Here is a 24,234-nt window from a genome sequence, read left to right as displayed (position 1 = left end):
GCAACTCTCTGTTTACCTTGGGCCCAGCTGCTCATAATCAATTTAGATGCTGGCCAACCGCAATAACAACAACAACAGCAACAACAACAATAAACAGAGTTTGCCACAACAGCCTTTACAATTATGTGAAGTGTGTATATATTGCACATTTCCTTTTTCGTTCGCCATAAAGACTGTACTGCAGCTGCCTGGAACAAGGCAAGCTCGGCACGCCGCTGCTCCTTAGGGACTGCATCTTGGCCTGGTTCAGCTCGGACGCTTTTCATGTTGTTCATTTTTGACGTAAACATTATGATGCATTCGGTTCAGTAATTTTTATTGTATTTTTTTGTTCTCCCTCTCTCTCTGTCTCTCTCTCTCTCCCTCTATCATTTTCTTGGCCTGGCCGCTGGCCAGTTGAGCTGCGCTGTTTGCTCGGGTCTCGCCTTGATTTCTGGGCTCAATTCTGCTGCTTTAATATTGCAAACATTTCGCCGAGCTCCGTGCCGTCCTCAAAGCTTTTATGGCCGTTTTGCTGTTTATTTGGTTTTATTAAAAATACGAGCAGCCACTCCACTCCCCACTCCATTCCAGCCCACTCCCAGCATCATATATACTCGTCGTCTCTATATGTTTGCTGTGGCCTTCGCTCTGTTCTTATGTTGCTTGGCGGCATTCATTTTGTAGTTATTTATTATGTGCTAGACTCGTTTTCCAAACAATTTTTGTTATTATCATTCTCATATACTCGACCCACGCAAGCACATACACCCCCAAACACACCCCCACACACCCACCCACACACATACACGCATGCCAGCTTATGGCATAAAGGGCTGTGCTGCATTGTTCGAATGGCTCTGGATGCTGGCTGCCCGAAGGCAGATGAGCCAAGCATGTTTTTAATATCCAAGTAATTATTTATTACAAACGGAAATGTTTCCAAATTGCATTTAGGCACTTTTTCTAATAGGCATGCATTCATTCGTACTATTACATCTAACCCCATACGATCTGAAATGCTTTATTGCTAGTTGCATGCCCAAAGAATTACGAAAAGAAAGTTGAATCACTGGAATGTTTGCTCTACTGTTTTATTGCTCCTTTCATTGGGCTGCGTAGGCGCATCCCAATAGTTTTAGTACAGCATAAACACCACACGATAAGTGCCTATATATGTCTGCCTTGAACCCTTTGAATATGGTAAATCAGGGTAGGTGGTATATATGTGACATGCAGAAGGAGAAGTAGCAGACTTCAAGTGAACGCAATGAATGGACAGCTCATTCATGCCACACTTCGCTGAACGCACCATTCTGTGTTAAAATATTATTTCGTATACCTCACCCAATTCCATTTATTCCCTTATAGTCACATATCACTTAGTATTTCTAGAATAAAATCGAATATATATATGTCATCGTAGCGAATGCCACAAATTGAGGCAATAGCTTCAGTGCATATTGACTATATCTATGTACATTCATTAGAATATCAATTCACCGTTCGATTCATGGTATCTCCTAGTCGAACCATGCCAACTCGAGCTTTCTTACTTGTTTACACTATTTTTTATGTTTTCCTTAACGAAACTTCTTTCTCTTTGGCTAAATTACCAATTGCTTTTTATTGATTCTGAAAGAAATTCTTACACTAGAATGCAGCTGTAAAGAATCTGCTGTGAGTATTCCGTTCGTTTCCGTTTCCTTTGGTTTTTCTTTTGCTTTTGCTGAGTGCTCAAACTTTTGCCCAGCCAATTAAGCGGACATATTTCCATTTGCAATTTAGAGTTTGAGCTATGACATAGATGCCTCGCCTGTTGCTTGCTGCCTGTCGAGTGTAAATTATGCTGCCTGCGAGCAGACGTATCCTTTGGCCGTCACAATTGCATCCTCTGTGGCATGTGTTAATTCACTAATTTCTGTAGTAATTCATATCATTCATGTCAGTTCTCATATCCAATTAGTGAAGTAAACGTCCAATTGTAGCTCACTCCTGAATACCTGAATATGTTTGTGTGTGGCAGTTAGCTCAGGCTACAGCAGATCGCTTAGCAACCGCAGTCGTTGCATTTCGCAATTACATATATTATTATTATTATTATAGCTTTGTGGGCGACCGATGGCAAGACTACTGCCAAATGCGCTCGGAATGCTGAGCAGAGGCTGAGGCCAAGCGGGAGATAAGCTGTTTAATACACTTGGCGGAATTTACATTGGCATTCCTGGAGCACGTGTGGAATATGCGAGTCAACGAAGCCGCAGGCAGCCAATGTCATCGGCATGCATAGCTCCAGGCGCGAGCCAAATATTTGCCAGCCAAACACAGAGCTGACACTGATGATTATGGTATGGATGGCATATGTCAAGCGGCGGTTAAATATGTTTATGAGATGCGCGCTCCCTCTTTGTATTTATTTATTCTCATTTAATCGGCTGCAACACTGAAATATGCGGCAGTAAGCTGCCGTGCTAAGGGCAGCTGAATGCGGTTATCAGTTTCAAATTTAATACTGCGAAATACCTCTTGTTTGAATCTAAACTTAATAGGATTGGGCATAGGTTTATTAGACTATATATAAACCATAAATGTAATACATTTAAACGACAAATCAGATGAAGAGACGACAGTTCACATTCTCTACTCTTAATGCCTGTTGCATGCTGACTCACGTGTCGTGCCCGCCCCTTCACAATCCTGTTCTGCATACAGAGTATCGCTATGAGCACGTAATTGAATCGCATTTTATTTCGCTGCATAATTTATATATGGCTTTTGTAGATAATTAAAATTACATCATTATAGGCAAGCCCCAATCACAGCAAGATAATGACTGTCCGTTCTTTCATTCTTCTTCTGTGTGAACTATGCGAGCCAGGCCGGAAGCGGGCGCATCCTGTGCAGCGGCATTTAATTGCCAGCCGGCTGCTGTTTGTGGTCTGCCGAAAGCTATTAGGGATAGTCTCACATAGCAGCAGCAGCAGCAGCAGCAGCTGGTACCTGGCAAAGTTTCAGAATCAGCAAATTGAATCATTTCAAAACTTGGCAAAAACTTGCCGAAATTGTTTTTATAATGCGCAACTTTGCGCTAATAGAGTGAGAGAGAGAGAGAGAGAGCGAGAGTGTGTGTGTGTGTGTGTGTGCGAGGCGAGTCTCAGTTGCAAATTAAATTTATGCGTCGCGCTTTAGCTGAATCGTCTTTTTCTGATTTTATTTTCAATTTTTTTTTTTTTTTTCTTTTTTAAGTTTCGGCTGCAACTGCATTGCAGCCCAGTTTCTGTCAGCGACAGCTACAACACGAATGAGGGGCGTGTCGGCCACCGCAAATAATTCAACAGAATATTTTTTTTTTTTTACTGCGACCACAACTCACATGCAAACAAAGGCAAACACGCGCAGCGTCATTCTGTCACATGAAAGCGTTACGAAAAGGTGTGTGCGCAGCTATTGGCCACGGTTCAGGTTGCCGCTGCCAACATAAGTGCCAAAATATGTTAACTGATCAATGCAAAATGCATAATTCCTCGCATGCGAATCAATTTGTGAACAGTTCTTTCTGTAAACAAGTGTGAGTGCAGCAGTCAGGACGGTCCGACCGGCAGATACTCTGAAAATCGAAACTTTCAACTAGCAGCATTTACTTGCTTGTATGTATGTATGTATGTGGAACAAATTGTGAAATTTTACAAAATATCCAGAAAAAAGGACATGTTTATCGCACTTTTTGCACTCCACCATCACGCAGAGTTGAGCCCACTTATGGCATGAGCTCTACCAACATCCCCACTTTGCTGCTCAAACGTTACATGGCAAATCTGAGCTAAAGTTTCAGCTGACAATTCAAACTCAATTTCATTGCAATCGCGACTTTTAGAATAAACATGAATGCAGAAAATTTCAATGTATGTGTGCACATATAAAGGAATGCGACGTGATTTTGTCATTTGTTCTGTAGTCCTTGACGGGTTCGATCTACATATTCTATTATTTCTTATTTATTTATTTTATTTGTTTTTCAATTTCATTAATATCTGAGTTTACTATCTTCTGTATTCCTTGACGAATCTGATGTACATATTCTATTATTTTTTAATTATTTATTTTATTTGTTTTTCAATTTAATTAATATCTGAGTTTTATAAATCAAATGAACATAAAAATTATAAAAAATGCACATGAAGCCTGATGCAAAATAAAAGACTATCTCTTGAAATATACGACACGTACATATATTATAACGATTTCATCGACAACTATGGGAAGCTATCGAAATTATAACTTATAAATCTTCAATTTTACACTCCCTTCTGCCCGTTGCAAGCATTTACACAAAACCATAATACCCCGATTTCCCATTTTCAGTATAAAATATGTACCAAAACTATTTGCATATTTGCATACGCACACACACACACACACTCACACACACACACACACATGCACATATAACATATTCGACCACGTTGGGTAATAATTTGTTGACTTTGGGTTAATAATTTTGTCATTATTATTTCAATTAGTTGTGCTGAACGAAAGGAAATTACTTTGCCGAGCAAAGGAATGCCGTTTGGACAGCTGAGACAATTTCCTAGCCGCAAAGCAATTCGATATAAAATATTGAAATATTGCCATTATTATGGAGACATGCGTGCGCATGCCGTTTGCATAAACAAATTGCTTAAATATGTACATTATTGCACTTAATTGGCTCGAGCTGTGGCCAATTGACAGGACTGCAAGTGCTCGACCCGAATAGCTGGCAGCTTGAGAAATTTGATATTTATGTAGCATAAATTATGGCCCCAAAAATTCAAATAAATCTCTGTAATAGCCATGAGCAGCAACATTTAACCTGCACTTGCTGGCATTCGCATTTGCATTCGATGCGAGACGAAGGTGAACAAGAGGAAGAGGAAGAGGAAGACACTGTTTCTAGTTTCTTGGTCGAATTGAGGCTGCTTTTGCTGCTGCTGCTGCTTCTGCTGTTGGCTGAGCAGACAGGCAGCTGCATGCACTCAGCTAAATGAAAACGTGCACGATGTGCCCAAATAGTTTAGAGCCCTGCAACATGCAATGCGCTTTATGTTGTGGCCACACAACCTAAGCAGACGGCAGCAAAAGTGCAAGCCATGCAGCGCATACAAAGCAGCGCGAGTCTGCAGCTGCCCCCATTCCGCAGTGAAAGTGTGTGGGCAACAAGAGCGCAGCGCAGCGCCAAGACAAAGCCAGCCGAAGTTGGCTGCACAAACTCCGTGCACTGTGGTGTATGCGGGGATGCATATGCGAGGCGCCTAATTTGATCATTTATCAAGTGTGTGAAATACATAAGCCGGCTGTGGCAACCTTCTCCAAGTCTCTCTGACGTCACTAAATCAAACGAGAGAAGCCGTCGCCGTCGCCGTCGCCGTCAACTGACAAATCTAAACAGGCATGTAATCATTTTAGCTGACGTCTTAATGCCGCAGGAGCTGTCAGTGTCTATAGTCGCAGGCAGTTAGTTACAAAGGCGAGCAGTGCAGGGCGCGCGCACATGCGGCGTATGCGCAATATTTAGAATGCAAGCGCGAGAGCTGCCAGGGTCTGCAGCAACATTTTCCAGTCTAAATTTTTAATATTTGTAATTAGCAGTAAATATTTTAGACTCTTTTTGCCCAGCTTGTCTCCTAATTGACTCGCAAAGTTCTATTGGCCATATTGTGCCAGGTCTACCACCTATCACACTTTAGCCACTCGGGCACTTTTACTTTGCATTTGCTCTCATTTGCAGCACTTAAGTCCGGGCAGCAGCTCTCCGGCCACCCCCCCGCAGAGCGTCAACATAAAATTTTGAGCTTTATAAATATTTGAGCGCTTAAAAGCTAGACGGGATCGTCCAAAGTGCCACAAGGCGAGGCCCGAGCGTAGCTCTGAGGTCTGCTCTAACATTTTGCTCTGCTCTCTCTTGGCTTACACTTTTTCAACTGTTGTATAGTTGGCAGCTACTTAACAAAGCAACGGCCATAATAGCTGCTTGGCTCTAATACTTTGTTTGCCCCTGGGCGATAAAGATTGAAAACTTTTTTCATCTAGATCCTAGATGCAGCTAATTTGCGCTTCAACGCAATTAGCAGCCCGAGTGCCAGAAAGAGTCTTCGCACTTTGAGCAGTTTGACCACAGCAAATCACATTTGCATTTGTTTGGCATGCATAATAACAAAACCGAGCCGAGCACAGCCACAAAGAGCGAGAAGACACCCGGCCCCAGCCAGAGCCACAGCCAGAGCCACAGCGACTGTTGCAGCCTCGTCCATTGAGGGCATTTTGTATTTGAATTCGGATTCAAATGCTGACTCTAAGCCAGCGGGTGGCGTGCAGCTTGAATATGCTGAATTTCACATTAGATTGCATTAGCCTTGCGCCCGTTGTGGGGCCACGCACCGCACACAGCCCACACCGCCGACCCACCGGCCGTTGGATAATTTTGTTATTGTTCGCAGTAAGTATTATTGTGCTCAATGCGGCGCAAAGTTACCCGCTTTAGCCATTGTTCTGACCTAAGGCCACAGAGTTTTTGCTAAACTTTCGAAGCCCTCACTAGGAGTCCTTCTCTTTCACTCTCGCACTCTAGCTCTCATTGTCTCTCTCGCTCTCCCTCACTCTCCCTCACTCTCCCTCACTCTCCCTCTCTCTCTCGCTCTCTCTCTCTCTCTCTGTATACTTGACACGTTTTATATTTCTAGCAACTCTTTGGCCAAAGTTCAGCGCCCAGAATGCTTTGCCTTGTTATGCTCATTTGCGGACTGAAAGAGTATATTGGTTGTGTGCAATGGTCATAACTATTCTTCCGTTCCCCAAGTTGAGAAATTCGTAGTTGGGAACGTATTTATGTAGATATTCTTGCCTTGAAAGAGTTTCGATTTTCTGGATATGCGCAATAGTGGAATAGTTAGAAATAGAAAATAAAGACTCTTAAATATTAGACTATCCCCGATTCAAAATGTTCGCCAGAGGCGTGGATAATTGGAAAAACTATATATTACATTATTTAAGATGTAGATCTCTTCTTAACAGCTTTACCAACTCATTTAAAACCTTGATCAAATGTCATGCAGTCAATAGCAGTCGACTGCAACATTTTATATTCTGTGAACGATGAGCTCGAGGCATTACAATGAAATCACATGTATGATGAGATCGAAATACGTTAAGCACTAAAAAAATCATTGCTAATAAATTGGCAGCTGCAAAAGCAAATAGAATATCAACTAATTGGTAAATAAACGGATAAATAAGCTGATCGTTAAATACCCCGTTTCATATCAAGTCAATTAAATGTATTAAAAGCATTGGCAAGCCGTGTTTCAATACATGCAGAATGTGATGTTTATTTATTGAATTCGGATTGTCATTAAAGGGACGTTTCGGCATCATTATTTGCGCCGTTTCGATGTTGTAGCTCGCGCACACGCAGGATATTTATGGATGCTGCATGCATATAAAAAACACTGTATAAAACGCAATGACACATTTTACGTTTTGATGCTGGCTTCCTCTCTCTCTCTCTCTCTCTCTCTCTCGCTCTGTTTCTGTCTCTTTCTTTCTTCGCTGCTTCGCTCTGCTGCTGGCATTGTTGCTGTTGCCGTTGTTCTGCCGCTGTCTCGAGTGCTGTCTCCTTCAAATGCCAGCTCTCGCGCACATCCTGGAGTGTCAAATATCCCGCAGCAAAAGCAAAAAGGCAGCGGCAGCTTTTATTGTTTCCGCTGTTGACATTATCACGCTGCCGACACCTGCCTGGCTGCCTGCCTGCCTGCACAGGTTGCCAACCATTTGAATGTTGTGACTTTAATGCAATGCGACAGCCAACCTCTTTCACATTCACACGCGCCTCTTGCTAACCACCATACAAAAGTCAATAGTACGCACACACACACACACACGCACGCACACAAACACACGCACACACACGCACACTCACAGCTCAGCTGCCGCATTAGGATAATTAAAAGCGTCCTGAGCTTACGCCGCTTACCTTAAGCGTATTAGACGTTTATGCGTGTGTGCAACAGTTAGGCAACAGGCAAGTGGGCGTGGCGCTTTTCATACACACATCCATATACATATATGTTTCTTAGCAATAATTGACGCATTATCTCTCAGTTCCGGTCGTAGCAACATTTTAAGTGAAAAAAAAACGGATGATTATTAAAAAATTTAACAGTCCATTAAAAAGCAAGTTATGTTATATCTTTTTCATTTTACACACTTTCCACTTTATATATACTGAAAAAAATATAATATTAAGTAAATTTATACATTGAATGTAATTCAGAGACAGAGAGAGAGAGAGAGAGAGAGAGAGAGAGAGAGAGAGAGAGAGAGAGAATATCGAATTAATTATTAATAAAAAATTAATTATTATATAAAAAATATAATATTGAGTAAATTTATACATTGAATGTAATTTAAGGAGAGAGAGAGAGAGGGAGAATATCGAATTAGGTAGTATTTAATAACATGTATAGGCTTAATCCCATTGACTCCTTTAGTTTTTACTAATAAATCAATTCAGCATGTTGACATAAGATCTAATAGAATGTACTCCTTGCTGCTCAAGCTTATCAATTGTCCAGCAAGTTAAGAAGTAATTGGTTAACCAGATGACGATTGAGTTTACATTTATCTGACAATGTCAATCACATTTATAAACTATTTCCCCAGGCCGTATTGAAAAAAAGATAGCTAGTTGCTATTAATAATATATAGAAGATGAACTGACATATATCTAGAATACATATCCAGAATATATATATTTAGTGTCAATCGAGTATTCAGTGGAAAAATCCGCTAGGCTCATCAGCTTGATTAGATATGTGCCTGACTAATTGAATTAAATGAATCAATTGATTATAGGCATATATTCTCAATTATTTCAACTTTCAGTGCCATCGTAATTGTCTCATCCGAAGTGCAATTAACATTCCGAATGTTTGGTTAAATGCTTTCATTTAGTGGCAATTATTATATATGTGTACATCACTCAATTATGGGCCTGGAACGCTGATGACTGTGTTCCATCTATGCAGTCGGCGCTTCACAGCAAACAAAAAAAAAAAAAAAAAAAAAAAAAAAAAAAACGAAATATGCTCAAATAGCGGTTTACGATTTGATTACCAAGAATGACAGCCGCCATTTTGTCAGCCAGCCAAATGGCCAAATGGCCGACTGCTTTATTGACAGGCGTGCGAGAGGAGGCCGCATGCTGCATGCAACGCGTTGCCGGTTCGAGTGATGCACATAAAAAAATGTGTGTGTTTGGGTGTGAGTGTGTGTGTGTGTGTGTGTGTGTGTGTGTGTGAGTGTGTGTGTGCAGCGGTCATCAAGTTGGCAATGCAAACTCACGTATTTTATGAGAATCGTTTATTTGGCATGGATCTCGGCGGCCCAGTCTCAGTGCTGCCTGACCGACTCCAGCTCCCTATTCCAATTCCAGTTCCCAGCTCCAGTGGCTGTTTCATTTTCAGTTTGAGTTTCTGTTTCACAAAAAAATACTCAGTGTGTCATAACTATTTTTTATGCAACACTTTTGCGGTAGCCGTTAACGCTGATTTATGAGTGTTAAGTTAATTTGCGCTGCCAGGGTGGGGCGTGGCCGCATTGCCCCCTGCTATTGCCGCCGGTGCACATTTTCGGCGCTATTCATGTGACTCATGCATGCTTCACACACACACACACACATGCACACACATGCAAATAAGGCGACGTGCACTTTGAGTTATTGCCAAATAACATATATAAAGCCAACGCTTTGCGTGTGTAGATCCAATGAAGAAATCACGAATCTCTTTATAGTCATCGAAACCAATCGATAAACGGAATGGTTAATTCGCAATGTGTTAGCAAATAATCGTAAAATGCTCTGAAATTTTTTTTCAAATAAATCAGATTATCTGTGCTTTGCCCGAGTGGGATTATGTTTAATTGAATACTGTGGAAGCTAATGTTTCTTACGTCATTGTAACAAATTGGTGGCTATAACAGTTTACGCGCTTTGCGGAACTCGGATATATAACAAATTTATATTTCCCCAATTTTATCCCAACGGAAACAAAGTCAGCTAAGGATTTTCTAAGGGTATGTTTATTTCCTGCAGATGAATGTCCTAAGGACATTTATTTTTCTTGCTAAGCAATTTATAAAATTACCTTCTGTAAACTTAACAGCGTGAAAGGATATTCACTTAGTTCAAATTCAGCAGCACAGAGGGCGCCAAAATAATCAAAAATTCTCACAGATGGCTAATAGACAATTTTATTACTATGTGAGAAATGGGGAAATTAGCCAAGTGACAAAATTCGAAGATAGATTTCGCATGCATGTGAGCACTCGGTAATACAACACACAAAATGTAGTTGTCTTCGCTAAAACTGGTAGCGTCATCTAGTGAGAATAATTCCTCTTCAATATTCACAATAGCTGTTCAGTAAGCCCTCTATAGTTCGAAGCTCTCGTTAAAACGACGATTGTGTTGCTGCGCGCTGAATACAATATGTATCGCTTACAGAAGCTTGTTGATACAAATGTGTCATGATATACTGACAAAAGCTAAATAATATAATTTTTAAATAATTTATGAGCACCAAATTCAAATTTTTAAACCGATTCGTTGCAATTGCCAATTTCATATAACAATCTCTTAATATTTAGTTTTTGCAATTATTTAAAGAAAAAAATTAATTTTATTTCCTAATATATAAATACAATTATAATTAATTACGATATAACGAAATCGTAGGAGTTGAGTATAAACATTTTTGCTGTATAATAACTTAACAATTTAAAGAAAACTAAATAATAAAAAAATTAATTTTAAAGTCATTTAGAGAATTTAAATTTGTATGAAATGAACTTGAAATGATACATTTTACAACTGCAAACAAGTCAACTGTCAAAACAACTGCTACCGAGGAATGTCAGTATCACAGAATGATTGTCAGTTGACCCTGAATTGGCAGTTACAACGGGACCAGTCAAGAACAACCTCAGCTCTAGCATCGCAGAGTTGCATGAACTCTCAGGCAGCTTGTACTAGCCTCATTATAGACCTCTACGTTGATCTTTATATGCGACATGCGTCAGTTCTGGTTTTTTTTTTACACAGAGTAAATTTTACTGCCGACGCGCTTTCGAAATTCCAGCTTACCCAAGCGGTGCCGCCGCGCTATATTATATTTTGTTTTTTATGCACATATGTTTTTAATAATTTACGCCCGTCCAAATATTTGTGTAGAACAATATGGTGACACACTTTCCACTCAACCGAGCGGCAGCTGAGTGCACAATTTGGATACGAGTGCGGATTCGAAGCTCAAGCCCAGGCTGAGTACATAGTCAAGTGCAGATGCTGTAGATAGAGGGCGATTAGATCGGGCTGGGCATGTTTTTTTCACATGTGAACTGTCGTCTAGGGCCAAGCTGATTGCACAATGCGTTTTGGGGCAATTAGTGAAAAGTCAATTAAATTGAATAATTAAGCAGTTTACAGTTTGTCGCCGTCATTTGCTCATCATTTGCCTTGCCATCTGCGAGGCGAGGCGAGGCGAGGCGAGGCGGGCCCTGTTTTTTTTACGAACGTTTTATCCTTGATCTCAAATGGTTTTCAGTGTCAACTGCTTTTCCATGTTGGCCAAAACAACAAATGCCAAAAAACAAACTAATTGTACGTGTCCATAGATTAACGATGCGGATAGACAGATCGCGGCCTCATCTTGGTCAAGAATACGCAGTCGTTATTCAGCTGCCCCGTTTCTTGCCAAATAGAAATCCGACCAGCCAATTTTCGTGCATAATTTACGCAGCTTTGCGCCAAGAAGCAGCCAGAGAAGTCCAAAAAAAGTAAGCTCTTGGCTAGGAGCTGTCGGACTTCCATCGCCACCTGCTGCCCCGCCCACAGCCCACAGCCTACGGCCGACAGCCGACAGTCGGCAGCCGCAGCTAGCAGCAGATATGAGCGCGCATGGCAAAGAGCGATTTGACGCTTAAGCGCACCGCTGGCCCGGCCCAGACTCAGTTCAACGGCGGCAGTCAAACGAGAAACACGCGGCGAGCGCACAGATCGCAGACGAGCAAGAGAAACGCGCCAAACAGAAGACTTAGACGACAAACTTGAACTTGTGCAGTGCGATATTTGTGTTTAGCATCCTGTATGTAGAAAAGTAGTGCCTGTGTGTGTGTGTGTGCAATCGTTTATCGATAATTACCTATTGTTGTTATTAGCTTTAGCTCAACTCAGCCATTGAGCCGCGTTTGCTTAGCCTCAACTATGTCAAAGCTTAATATTGTTTAACTTTACGCTCGTATGCCAATGCAAACAGTTATTGCTATAGATACACATATATATGCATTACATATATGTATGTATGTCCGTCTGTAACTGGGCTCATTGGTTCCGTTTACAGCCTGCTTATATAAGGGGTCAAGTGAAATTTTGGCATTAGGTTTCGATTTGCACGCTGGCCTAAAATGAAATGGCAGAAACACATTTCGATCACGTTATCAATGGCTCATCTGCCATAAGTGTGTCACTCTCCCTCTCTCTTCTCTCTCTCTGCCTGTCTGTTTCCAGCTCACTCTCTCCTCCACTTCACAGCTCATTTCACTGGCTCTTATTGGTCTCATTTATTTATCGTTTTTTTCCCCTCCTCCTACTTCTGCTTCTTCTTCAATATTTACCTTTTTTGTTTTGATCGCAGCTTACGTAATGGCTCGCATAGCGGTATTCGTTGGCAGCTCACGTCGCCGTCGTCGTCGTCGCATACGCAGTCTGTTTGCTCGTTTTATCAGCTCAGCTTCAGAGTCTCGTTTTTTCTTTTCGGGGGGCTGCAATTGGCTGCGCTCTCCTGCTGCACTCTCTAGGCAACTGCTTTCTGCAGCTCCACTCATTTGGTATTTGGCAGCTGGCCAGCTGCTGCTGCTGCTGCTGCCCTCTCTCTCTCTCCTTTTACAAATGCCATTGCAAAATCAACGCATTCTGCTGTTGTGTCTCCACTGTGAATGCAATATTAACTCAAGCTAATTTCCATACGAATGCGAAGACGACGACGACGATGAATACATATTCATAGGCAGGCTTGCACATATTTATGATTGGCAAGGCTCTCGATCTTTCCCTCCCTCTCTCTCTCTCTCTCTCTCACATAAATGTCTTTTTCTCATTCGACTCTTTTGATCTTTCTCCCTCTCTCTTTCTCTCGCTCGCTCTGTCTGCAGCTGGTCAAACAACTTTCCACGAAAGTGCAAGTGTTTCCTTAGCATTGTCTGCTGCGGCCCACGGCAACGGCGACGGCAACGGCAACGGCAACGGCAATGTCGTCGCACTTGGCTCAAGTAGGAAGTGGGTTAGTGGTTTAAGCGCCGTCCGATGGATTGTCTGTCCCCCTCTCACTCCACCGCTCCCCGCACAACTTTGCTTTGTTATGCACTGTCTGCCGAGATTTTGCCAGTCATAAGCAAGTGGGCGTGTCAGCCTCTAACGCTTCTTCTTTTTGTTCGCTAATATTCAATGCACGCGTATTATGAAGCATTTTTTTGCCGTTGCTATTGCCGTTGTGTTATATGCCAAGTGGCTGTACATTTGTTTTTATAAACCGTCGTCTCATCACTGTTAGTCGTAAACGAGTTTGTTGCCCAAGTCATTTAGTAGTTGGCCAGCCTAGGCGCTCATCACACAAGAAGAAGAAGAGCCACCGATTGTGCGATTCTCGGGGAAGAGGAAGTGTCGCGCCAAGAAATTAGCACTCTAGATTCTGTTCCCTTAGTCAGAGTATTGTGAATCAATTAGATCATAAAACGTAACTAATAAGTTGACAGCCTTCCGCATGGCTTCCGGTTCGCTGCTCCTATTAGGTGGCGCCGTCATTGAGGCGGCTGCTAATGGCATCACACGTTGCAGAGATCAGACGAGTCGACAGCGACGACATCGCATGCATAGCTAATTCATCACGCGCCCCGGGTGCAGGCAAATATTTGCGTGAGGCTTGAGCGCGCATTGACCTCAAAGCGGCAGCCGAATAAATTGAATAATGTCTGTATTAGGCTAATACGAGGCAGCGCCGGCTAAAGTCAACAGATTCGAATATAATTCAAGCCAATTAAATGTAAGACAATGCCGCGTCAGTCTCAACAAAAGCGAGTCAAGTGGCTCATGCTTAGCTCAGCTTAGTTCACAGCTGCTGCTGCTGCTGCTGCTGCTGCTGTTGCTGTTGCTGTTGCTGCTTGTTGACATTCGCGCTTGGCCCTGACCAAGAAGTAGTCTGAGCAGAGCAGAGTTCGGTGCGGTACGGTACGGTTCGGTTCGCTTGCGGTGCGGTGCGTCGCGCGTTTGCAAACACACATGATTGCTGTGGACAATCGACTAATGCATTATTATTCGTTTCTATTTGCTCAGTCGCAGTTCACAAGTCAAAGCCAGAGTCAGAGCCAGAGCTAGAGCTAGAGTCAGAGCCAGAGCTAGAGCTAAGCTCAACATGATACGCAAAAGACAGTCGCATCCATGGCTAGCCCTGGCGCTGCTGCTCAGCTCGCTGCTGCTGCTCTGCAATGAGACGGCTTCGATAGCCATAGCGCCCTCAACGTTTGGCACTGCCATCGCCCGAGCTGGAAAGATTTCCAATACCTTAAAGGTGAGTCGATAGCCATCTAAATATTTATGTATATATGTGTATGTATGTGTGTATGTGTGTGTGAGTGTGTGTGTGCTTAAACAAAGAAGCCAACGTGAAGCGTGCCAGAGACGAAAAACTTGCTTACTACGTAGTTTGGCTTTAGCTCTTATCTAGTGTGACTTTGACATCGTGTCGCAAATTTGTTGCCGTTTCAAAAGTAATTCAACACCTGAGCAGTCGTCGCCGGGGCTACCAATGCCCAGTCGGAGCTACAGAGCCCCGTACCTCCCTCCACAGGTAGCCACGCATGAACGTCGAGCCATTGTCTTAAGCACTCCGTCGGCCGGATGACTCTGAGTTATCGCCTTTAAAACACTTTGCGAGTGCATTTACAGGTGGCTGTTAATGCTTTTTATGGGCCTGGGCATACGCTATTGGCCATATTCACAGCGCACAGCCGTTGCGGCATATGACCCGTGCTTTATGAGCCGCCTAGAGGCGCAAATATTTACGTTGCTGTTCAATTGGTTTTGGCCATGGATTTTTTTAGAATCGAATCTGTGCCCAGCGCGCGTGACTGCACATATGGAATCCGATCTTGAATGCTGTCGTCGCTCAATACACTGCCAATGCCAAACATATATCAAATATATATTCACATATATTTATTTGTTTACTTATGCTCAATATGATTTTCTATATATATATATATATATATATATTAGTTTTTTTTTTGGCAAACTCATTAAGCTGATAAGTAAACGAAGTTTTTGGGCATGAGAAAAAACCTGATTCAAGTCGAACCGGCTCAAGTCTGAAATTTACATTTTCACCAAAAACTAAAACCTATGCTAAGGCGATAGCCGCACAAAAGAAGCAAATCATTGTGGAACGAAATCTGAGCGGAAAAATACTCATTCATGTTCCGAAACAGACTAAATCTATTACAAAATCAATATTTTCCGATTTGCCAATAACTTAAGATCTGTTGGAGGAAAGAGAAGTTAACAGTGCATAAATTGCAGATCGTGGCTATGCTAAGGCTATATATATATATATGTCTAAATTTGTTTATCATCTATCAAATAGATTGTGTCAAAAGAGTTAAAACTAAAGCATCAATATTATATAAGCCAAGTAAATGTGGGGAAATGGTGCCTCGATATTATAATTATCGCTCAGCCGATGGCTATTTTCTTTTTCCGACCGGTTAGCCATGCTCCAATTCACAGTTAAATACAATCAGTGATGTTTTTAGACCATGTGACAACAGGAGTGTGTTTATATAGGTCAACTGAAAAGAGATAATTTTGTAATTTTTTTATTTAATTTAAATTTCAAATGAGAAACAAAAAGAGACAAATTTTTCAGATATTTTACATAGGTGTCAAAATTCAACTCAATAAAGATTTAAAAAACAATTCAAAGATGATAAAATCTTACCCAATTCGTTAGGCTTGAACTTTTAATATTCATAATTACATTTCATTTTTGTCGAAATTAAATTCCGGCTCTCTGAGTGACTTTTATCAGATTGATTAATCTATATTGCCAATTTTCGCTTTTATCAAAATTTTGACTTTTGTCACGTTTTTCGGCCAGCCGAAGTAGAAATAAAAGTTATGTTTACAATTTGATTAGTAAGATTCAACTGAGAGTGTGTCTGCTCTTGTTTGATTAGGCTTGAGCGTGAGAATTCAAGCTAGTTATGGCCTCGATGGCGTTTACAACGTCCCACTTGCCTCAAGAATAACCTTCAGAGTTGCCTCTGGAGATGCCCGATATTTTACAGAAGTTCAGCAATTCTTCTGTTTACTTTATTCGCTGCAAAGGCGGAGAAGGAGGAGGAGGAGGAGGAGGAGAAGGAGGAGGAGGATGAGGAGGAGGAGGAGGAGGAGGAGAAGGAGGAGAAGGAGGAGGAGGAGGAGGAGGAGGAGGAGGAGGAGGAGGAGGAGCAGGAGGAGAAGCAGCTTCAGTCAACTCATTGTAATCTTATCAGTTGCTCTTCCTCTCTTAACTGCACAGTGTCAGAATATTTCTATTTATTATCATATAGTATATTAAATGCGTTTTATTTACACATTTTATCCCACGCTATACACGAGTATATATTATAAATTAAATAAATAAATTACAAGTCTCTTGACTTAACAGTTCATGCCATTTATCTTAAGGCTGTATGGATATTCCGATTCGCTATGCGTTCAGTAGGCGCGTCGAAAAATGCTTCACGCATTATAAAACAATAAAACGATGGCGTCAATGAGAATAATTTTCAAAAATTAACGGCTCAGTTTTCAATGGCAATGAAACGAATTGCTTACATCAATACAGGTTGACGAACAGGTGGACTGTTAGCTGCGCACAGCACAAAAGCCATATACTCTATTCAAATGAGCAAATGAGTATGGAATTAGTTGAGCTGTAAATAATGAATAATAATTTATATACTTAATTTTATTATTTTATTATTATTATTATTATTAGTATTATTATTATTATTATTTTTTTTTTTTTTTTGAGATAGAGAGAGAAGACGCTTTATAGCGCCAACGGCCTTAAACTCAACCATTTTTGATTATTATTTAAACAGTCTTTACTATAAATAAAAACCTGTCTAGGGTGAAGCACATACATACCCAGTCTTGATTAATTTTCGTTATTCGCCTGCATTTCGTAGGTATTTTACTTTACTCTGCCGCAATATAGAATTTCCACTCTGCAGCCAATGCTATATTGGATATGTGAAGAGTTAAGCCAGGTGAGCTGCAGTGCCCAATCTCTATGTCTGTGTCTAACCCTAATGCGATAATCAGCCGAGCTTGGCTAGGCTCTGTACATATATATGTAAATAGATTTATAAATTCACAATATACTCATCCCGCTGTGTATATAGCAATTAAAGTCGAAATAAGCTAATCAAATTATCAAATTATGTGCTCGGGCTGCAATTATAATTGCAATTAAATGAATAATTAAGCAGCGAATGCAACATTTCCGCTCGCTCTCAGTTAACATTGAGTGATAGCCGCTTATCAGCTGCAAGTTAACAACCAAAGCACCTCCAACAGCAACAACAACAACAACAACAGTAACTACAGTTAAAAAACAATGCCAACGTCTGCACTCAGCCATTGCGTGCTGCACATAACATAAACAAAAGCTAAAAAATGAGAGAAAAAAAATTATTACAAGCACTAAAAATAATAGTACCAAAATATATATATGAAATATCTATCTATATCTAGTTATATACTTGGCAGCAACACACTAAACTGAATAACAAGACTTGCAGCTCCAACTCCGACTCAAAACTCCATCGACCGTCAACTGCAACAGACGCAAAGTTAGTTAGTTATTTGTTAGTTAGTCGGTGTTCGTGTGTGTGTGTGAGCCCAATAGGGAGCGCGAGTTCAATAAATCAAAGTTGAGTGTTTCGCATTTGTAGCAGAGTTGCAGGTGGTTGCAGGTTGCCGTTGACAACAATTGCATTGTTGCACAAACGCCACGCCACGCCCATTCGCCATGGCCTGTCGCCGCTATTTGCCCTACGTAGTGGCCAGCGTGGCTGTCTTGCTGGCCACTGGTCTAATTATCTTTGGCATTTGCATGCAGCGCTCGTTCGAGTCGGACAACAAGTTGAAAATTGAAAAAAGTTCAGACTCGACTCAGAATCTCGAGAGCCTCTTCGGTGACGATCTGGAGGCTGTGCTGTCCAACGATGGGCCAGAGTTGGCAACGAGTGCGCAATTCTTGATTGCCACAACAACAACAACAACAACAACTGAGAGCTCAACTTCCGGGTCGTCGCACGAGCCAAACAGAATGGAAATGGAGCGTTCTACAACCACAACTGAGGTTTGTTTTCAATCAGTTTTTGTTTTTCCTTTTTTCTTTTTTCTGGTTTTGCCTTTGTTAAGTTATAAAATATTTATGCAATTTGCTTTGTTGCAGTTGTTGTTGTTGTTGCTGTAGATGCAACTTTCTACACTGCAGTTAGCTGGCGATCTGCTGGACTGCAGTTATTTTGTATTTATATTTATATTTCGAGCGTAGCGTGAAAGCGCCCATGAGCTCATTGTTGTTGTTATTGTTGTTGCTGTTGCTGTTGCTGTTAATGTTGCTGCCTTTGTGCTTACATAATACAATATTTATGTTTTGTAAATGGCATCATTTGTGCACGCTTACGTCGAATCGAGCAATTAATTTGTCAGTTGCATCTGCACAATAGCAAAAAAGAAAATTAACTAAGAATATTGCAGTTGGATAATGCAGGTTGCATAATGCTCATTTATGGTCTCAGCCCTGGCGTTCTGTAGAAGATTTACCTGATGGATGATAGAGTTGGAGCGATTGACAGGCAGAGGAATGGAGAGACCCATAGAGAGACGAGCATGTGAATGGGCAGATAGATGAAACGAAACAACTCACAGTCGGACGGATGGACGGAAAGACAGACAGACAGACGGACGAACACGAGCACGAGCATTGCACAAAACCAATATACCCCTGCCCCATGTTAATGAGTACAAAAATCCCATTAAATGAGATAAGCCAGGCCTTTAGGGCATGTTAACTATGTGATATAGTTAGGAAATTCGTGTGCCTAATGATAAACTGTGAGATACAAAAAAAAAAAAACTAATTTAAATTCTAATTAGCTTTAAATATGGCTTTAAACTAATCCACGAAAATGCACAGCTTCAGTTGATTCAATGCGCCTCTGTTACAGCATCTGCTATACAGTTATAAATATATTATAAATATTATATGGGCTTTATGGCCGCGCAGTCGATTTAAGCCAAAGCCACTGGAAATCAATTTGAATAAGACTTTGGCTACGCCCACATTTGCATAATTGTGTGGCGCCGATACAGCTGCAGAGGCTGTGGCAGACCCACGCACCTAGCGGGTCAAGTCTCTGGGCAGACCCAATGAAATCAGAGTGGAGATAAAAGGAAAAAGAAGAAGAAAACGAAAAATAATAGAAGAAATTAGCATAATATGGTTGGCTCATAAAAGGTGAACTTGAAACTAACTGGAGCTGTGCGTTTGGCCTAACTGTGTCATGATTCACATTGAGATACAGATACATTTCAGACTGGGGACACACGCCGGCTAATGTGACAGCTGACAGACAGTTATCCACACACACAAACACACACACACACTGTATATATGTATGTATCTGTATCTATATCTATGGCTAAGCGTTGGCTGCACGTGACTGCTGCCATTGTTGTTCGCACTTAACTGTTTCTCTGACTGCTGCCGCCTCTAAGAGCTCCGTTTGTTTGGTGTTATGCAAATGGCATTTCAATTAAACGAAATTTGCTTGGCCGCAAGGTTGCCCGTTAACATCATTAAAAGTGACAGAAAAGCAACAGACAGCAAGACATACACACACACACGCACACACACACTGGAGCACACACACACACAGAGTAAAATTGTCAACATTAATGCAACAATCGCAGTGAACTTGAGAGTTGTGTTTGCACAAGGCGCAGTTGTTTGGCTCGCTTGTAAATCGCCATTAATCCGAGCTGTAATTGTGACCTTTGTCATTGCAGGAGACGACGGCCTGGAAAACGCTGACCTCGCATCCGAATTCGCTGGTGCAGCTGCTGCCATCGCGCGCCATGCGTGTGGTGCAGGAGGTGGTGCGCTCTCTGCGGGTAAGCACAGATGGCAACTCGACGACCTTCAGCCGCACATAACAAATATTGCATCAACTCCAGCCCCAACATAAACGTCAAGAATCAGCAGCAGCAGCAGCAGCAGCAGCTGCAGCTTGGCTGAGGTCAAGTCTAGGCTGATGCAGTTGCCAGTTGGCAATTGCTGCAATAACTTCAAGAACAAAGAAAGAGCTAGTCGCTGCAGTTGCGGCTGCTGCTGCTGCTGCTGCTGCTTTAATACAAATTTGTTAATAACTGGCTTTTTGGCCATTAGGCGATTGCGCAATGTTTGCACCATGGCCTAGTTGCGGACGCCAGAGCTGTCCAAGTTTAATGCAAAATTCTTGCAGAACTCTTGTGCAAGAACGAAACACTTGCCAAGGCATCTGGCGAGCTGCAGGTCTCTGAAAACATTTGATTTGCCATTCAAAATTGATTTTATCAAACAGCACATTCATGGGGCACGAGGAGAGGAGCAGAAGTTCCCACGCTTAAGTGTATTTATCAAGATTTGTATCTAAACTCGTTTACCCATGCATTTGTAGAAGGAACGTGAAATCGTGGCCAGCACCACGTTGGGCAAGGTGCGCGGACGCTTTCAGAAGTACCGCTCGGGTGAGAGGGGGGGCTACTACAGCTTCAAGGGCATGCGATATGGTGCGCCACCCACAGGTGCCAGAAGGTGAGTCCCGTTGCCACAACAAATCCGTTAAGGCTCTATATCTAATGCGATTGCCGTGCAGATTCCGCGCTGCGCTGCCCGAGAAGCCGTGGAGCGGCGTGCGAGATGCCTCGCGGGAGGGCCAAAGCTGTCCGCACAAGAACATGATACTGGACACCTTCAAGGGCGACGAGGATTGTCTCTTTCTGAATGTGTTCACCACGCGCATGCCCAAGGAGGATGAGTAAGCGGCTCAGCTAAACGGGATTCACAGTACATAAATATTGAGTTCTCAATTCTTCTTCTTCCCGGTTCAGTGCACAGCCTAAGCTGCCCGTGATGGTGTGGCTGCATGGCGGCGGCTTCTCCTTTGGCTCCGGCAACTCCTTTCTCTACGGCCCCGACTATCTGGTCGCTGAGGACATTGTGCTAGTTACGCTGAACTACAGGCTGGGTCCCTTGGGCTTTCTGACGGCTGGACCCGATGCGCCCGGCAATCAGGGCCTCAAGGATCAGGTGCTGGCCCTGCAGTGGGTGCGCGACAACATAGAGGCCTTTGGCGGTGATCCGCAGCAGGTGACCATCTTTGGGGAGTCGGCGGGCGCCTCCTCGGTGCAGCTGCTGCTGCTGTCGCCCCTGGCCAAGGGTCTGTTCCATCGGGCCATCTCGCAGAGCGGCTCCGCACTGAACCCTTGGTCCATGGCCGCCAGCTCGGGACAGAGGGCGGCACGACTGGCAGCCAACCTGGGCTATGTGGGTGCCAACAATACGGAGGAGATCTTGGACTTCTTGCGCCGAGTGCCCGCCATGAAGCTGGTCGAGGCGGCGCCCACAACGCTCACAGCGGACGATCAGCGCAACAACATCGGCCTGCCCTTCGTGCCCGTCGTGGAGGGCTACTGGAACAAGGACTCGCAGGAGGAGACCTACCTGGAGCAGCCCTTCCTCACCGAGCATCCCAGCGATATGTACGATGCCCACAACTTCAACAGCGAGGTGCCCTACATGACGGGCTACAACACGCACGAGGCGATGCTGTTCATCAGAAGTGAGTCGAGGAGGGGACGAAGTAAATGCCGTTAAATCATATATATATATATTTATCTCTTTTTCTAGGACTGCGCAAGAATCCGCAGCTATTGAATATTATCGAGAACGACTTTGGCCGCCTGGTGCCGCACGATCTGAATGTGAGCCATGCCCATGACAGAGTCACACGCGAAATACGCTCCTTCTATCTGGGCAACAAGCACGTTGGCCTCGAGTCTGTGGATGAAATGATAGCTGTAAATGATCTCTGATATATAATCTATATATAGCGTTTACATTAATCGTGTTTCTTTTCCTTCAGCTGCTGACTGATCTCATGTTCCTGCAAGGTATTCGCCGCACCGCCAGGAACCATGCCAAGTACGGCAATGCGCCGGTCTACATGTATCGCTTCTCCTTCGACGGCGCCCTGGGCCTGTACAAGCGCATGCTGGGCATTCCGCGGCCAGGTGTGTGCCATGGCGACGAGATGGGCTACCTGTTCAAGTTTGGCTTCCTGAATCTGAGTCTAGATCCAAAGTCCATGGAAGTGCAGGTCAAGAACCGCATGGTGCGCATGTGGGCAAACTTTGCCAAATACGGGTAAGCCAGCCTGAGCTCTTGATGCAGTCGAAGAAGCTTACCTCAATGCCATTTTGGTTTCAGCACGCCCACGCCCAACATTGAGGATCCCCTGCTGACGGCCAAGTGGGCTCCCATCGATGCCACAAATGTTATGAACAGCCTCAACTATTTGGACATCTCGCACGAGCTGAACATGAAGACGAATCCCGAGCCGGAACGACAGAGATTTTGGGATGAAATGTACCAGCATTACAATGGTGCGGCTATGTAGAGCTCTAGGCCAGGGCCACAAATATATTTTTACGCATCAACATTGCTCACCCAGCCACAGCAACACCAACACTCACACACACTCACACACACACACACACACACACACTCACATTTTGTAAAAATTTTGCCATTTTGTGAAAGAGTGAGCAGAAAAGAATATTTAATGCAGATTCCATTGTAAAATTATCGTAGATCGTAGTCAGTAGCTCGTAGTTAAATATTTGTTATTAGTGAATAGCTTGTACATAAGTGTCGCAGCATTTATACACGATTAAACAAAAACATATTATATGTCACTTGCCCACTTACACTCACACACACACGCCAATACGTAGTTTAAGCAATCTACTTATAGCATACCCAAAGCCGTACAACATTTCCTTACTTCATATCAGGTGTAAATAGTCAAAGTTAAAAGTTATTCGATATTCAATCAATTATATCCTAAGCACATCAAAGTCCATAAATCTGTTTGCCTGTACACGGATCAATCCAAGATACGTCTTTAAATTTTTATAAAATAAATCCAAATGTCTTTTAAAATATTTGTAATTTGAATTTTGTATTTGTATTTGGTGGATGCCATCGACTCACAAACGATATTTGGGTAATTGAAAGGATGAGAAGCTGAATGTACACCTGGAATAAGCAAATATTTCGCATTTTATGCGAGTGAGAAAGAAATCGATATAAGAGCACACAGATATGGGTAATATGTTCTCTATTTTATCAGGAAAAAAAAAATTATTGAGTGGCATTAAGTGGGATATGCAGAGAAGAAATGTATAAGATAAGAGTAACAATTCTTCAGAGAATAATTTATGGAGTGAATTTTATGGAAAATTGAAAGCTGTGTTTTTAGCTAAATCTATAGCATACTTTTCTGCATCATAAACTACTGCAAGCAACTCCGCTAGATGGCGCTTTGGCAACAGCAATATGCCCGAACATAGTTTTAGGAGAATCTACATAAATATTTATAAAAAATATAGCTCATGTGCTCACTGGCATAGTTATCAATGAAAAAGTATATATATGTAAATATGTAAATATATATGTCACGTGCTCAGTTTGAAATTTGTTTAAATATTGTTCTTTTATTAAAAAAAAAAAAATTTGATATAACTTTTTGTATAGAATATCTTTGAGCCAAATAGCAGAACTATGCATTTTATTCTGTTTTTAAACATACTCTTCTCGCATAAGAAGAAACCCGAAAAGAAAAATTAAATAGTCCGCTTTATAATTGACGTAAATCGGCGCTTTTCGATGCATTAAAAACCAATTAACACTTACCTATTCAACGTGTCACGACAACAAAGTGCCCAATGATTGCTTACAAATTTGCACTTGGCGAGTACACACACACACGCACACACACACACACGCA

General features: G+C 42.3%; 1 protein-coding gene across 3 annotated transcripts; it reads left to right on the top strand.

The window, feature by feature from the left end:
• Positions 1-11,999: 11,999 nt before the first annotated feature.
• LOC108660192 (esterase B1) lies at positions 12,000-23,367 on the top strand. 3 transcript variants are annotated; one of them, XM_030391131.2, is made up of 10 exons: positions 12,000-12,158; positions 14,402-14,636; positions 17,299-17,379; positions 20,192-20,296; positions 20,842-20,978; positions 21,040-21,201; positions 21,275-22,005; positions 22,074-22,243; positions 22,309-22,589; positions 22,653-23,366. In XM_030391131.2, exons 2-10 carry the CDS (start codon positions 14,481-14,483, stop codon positions 22,840-22,842), a joined length of 2,013 nt encoding a protein of 670 aa, XP_030246991.2. In that variant the 5' UTR covers positions 12,000-12,158; positions 14,402-14,480; the 3' UTR covers positions 22,843-23,366. The 3 variants fall into 3 exon arrangements, with proteins under 3 accessions (XP_030246991.2, XP_089118481.1, XP_017968988.1); XM_089262355.1 differs by lacking the exon at positions 17,299-17,379; XM_018113499.3 differs by lacking the exons at positions 12,000-12,158; positions 14,402-14,636; positions 17,299-17,379 and adding an exon at positions 18,129-18,476 and having other exon boundaries at positions 22,653-23,367.
• Positions 23,368-24,234: the final 867 nt, after the last annotated feature.

The sequence above is a fragment of the Drosophila navojoa genome, chromosome 2 (genome assembly GCF_054131105.1).
Source record: "Drosophila navojoa isolate 15081-1374.11 chromosome 2, UAZ_NAV_1.0, whole genome shotgun sequence".
NCBI lineage: Eukaryota > Metazoa > Arthropoda > Insecta > Diptera > Drosophilidae > Drosophila > Drosophila navojoa.
Note: the sequence above shows the minus strand (reverse complement) of the source record. Positions and strands in the feature narration are given on the sequence as shown.

Coding starts and splice junctions, on each gene's coding strand:
- LOC108660192 (XM_018113499.3), top strand. CDS start 18,144: ATGGCCTGTCGCCGCTATTTGCCCTACGTAGTGGCCAGCGTGGCTGTC. Junction 21,202..21,274: donor CGCATGCCCAAGGAGGATGA/GTAAGCGGCTCA, acceptor TTCCCGGTTCAG/TGCACAGCCTAAGCTGCCCG. Junction 22,006..22,073: donor GGCGATGCTGTTCATCAGAA/GTGAGTCGAGGA, acceptor CTCTTTTTCTAG/GACTGCGCAAGAATCCGCAG.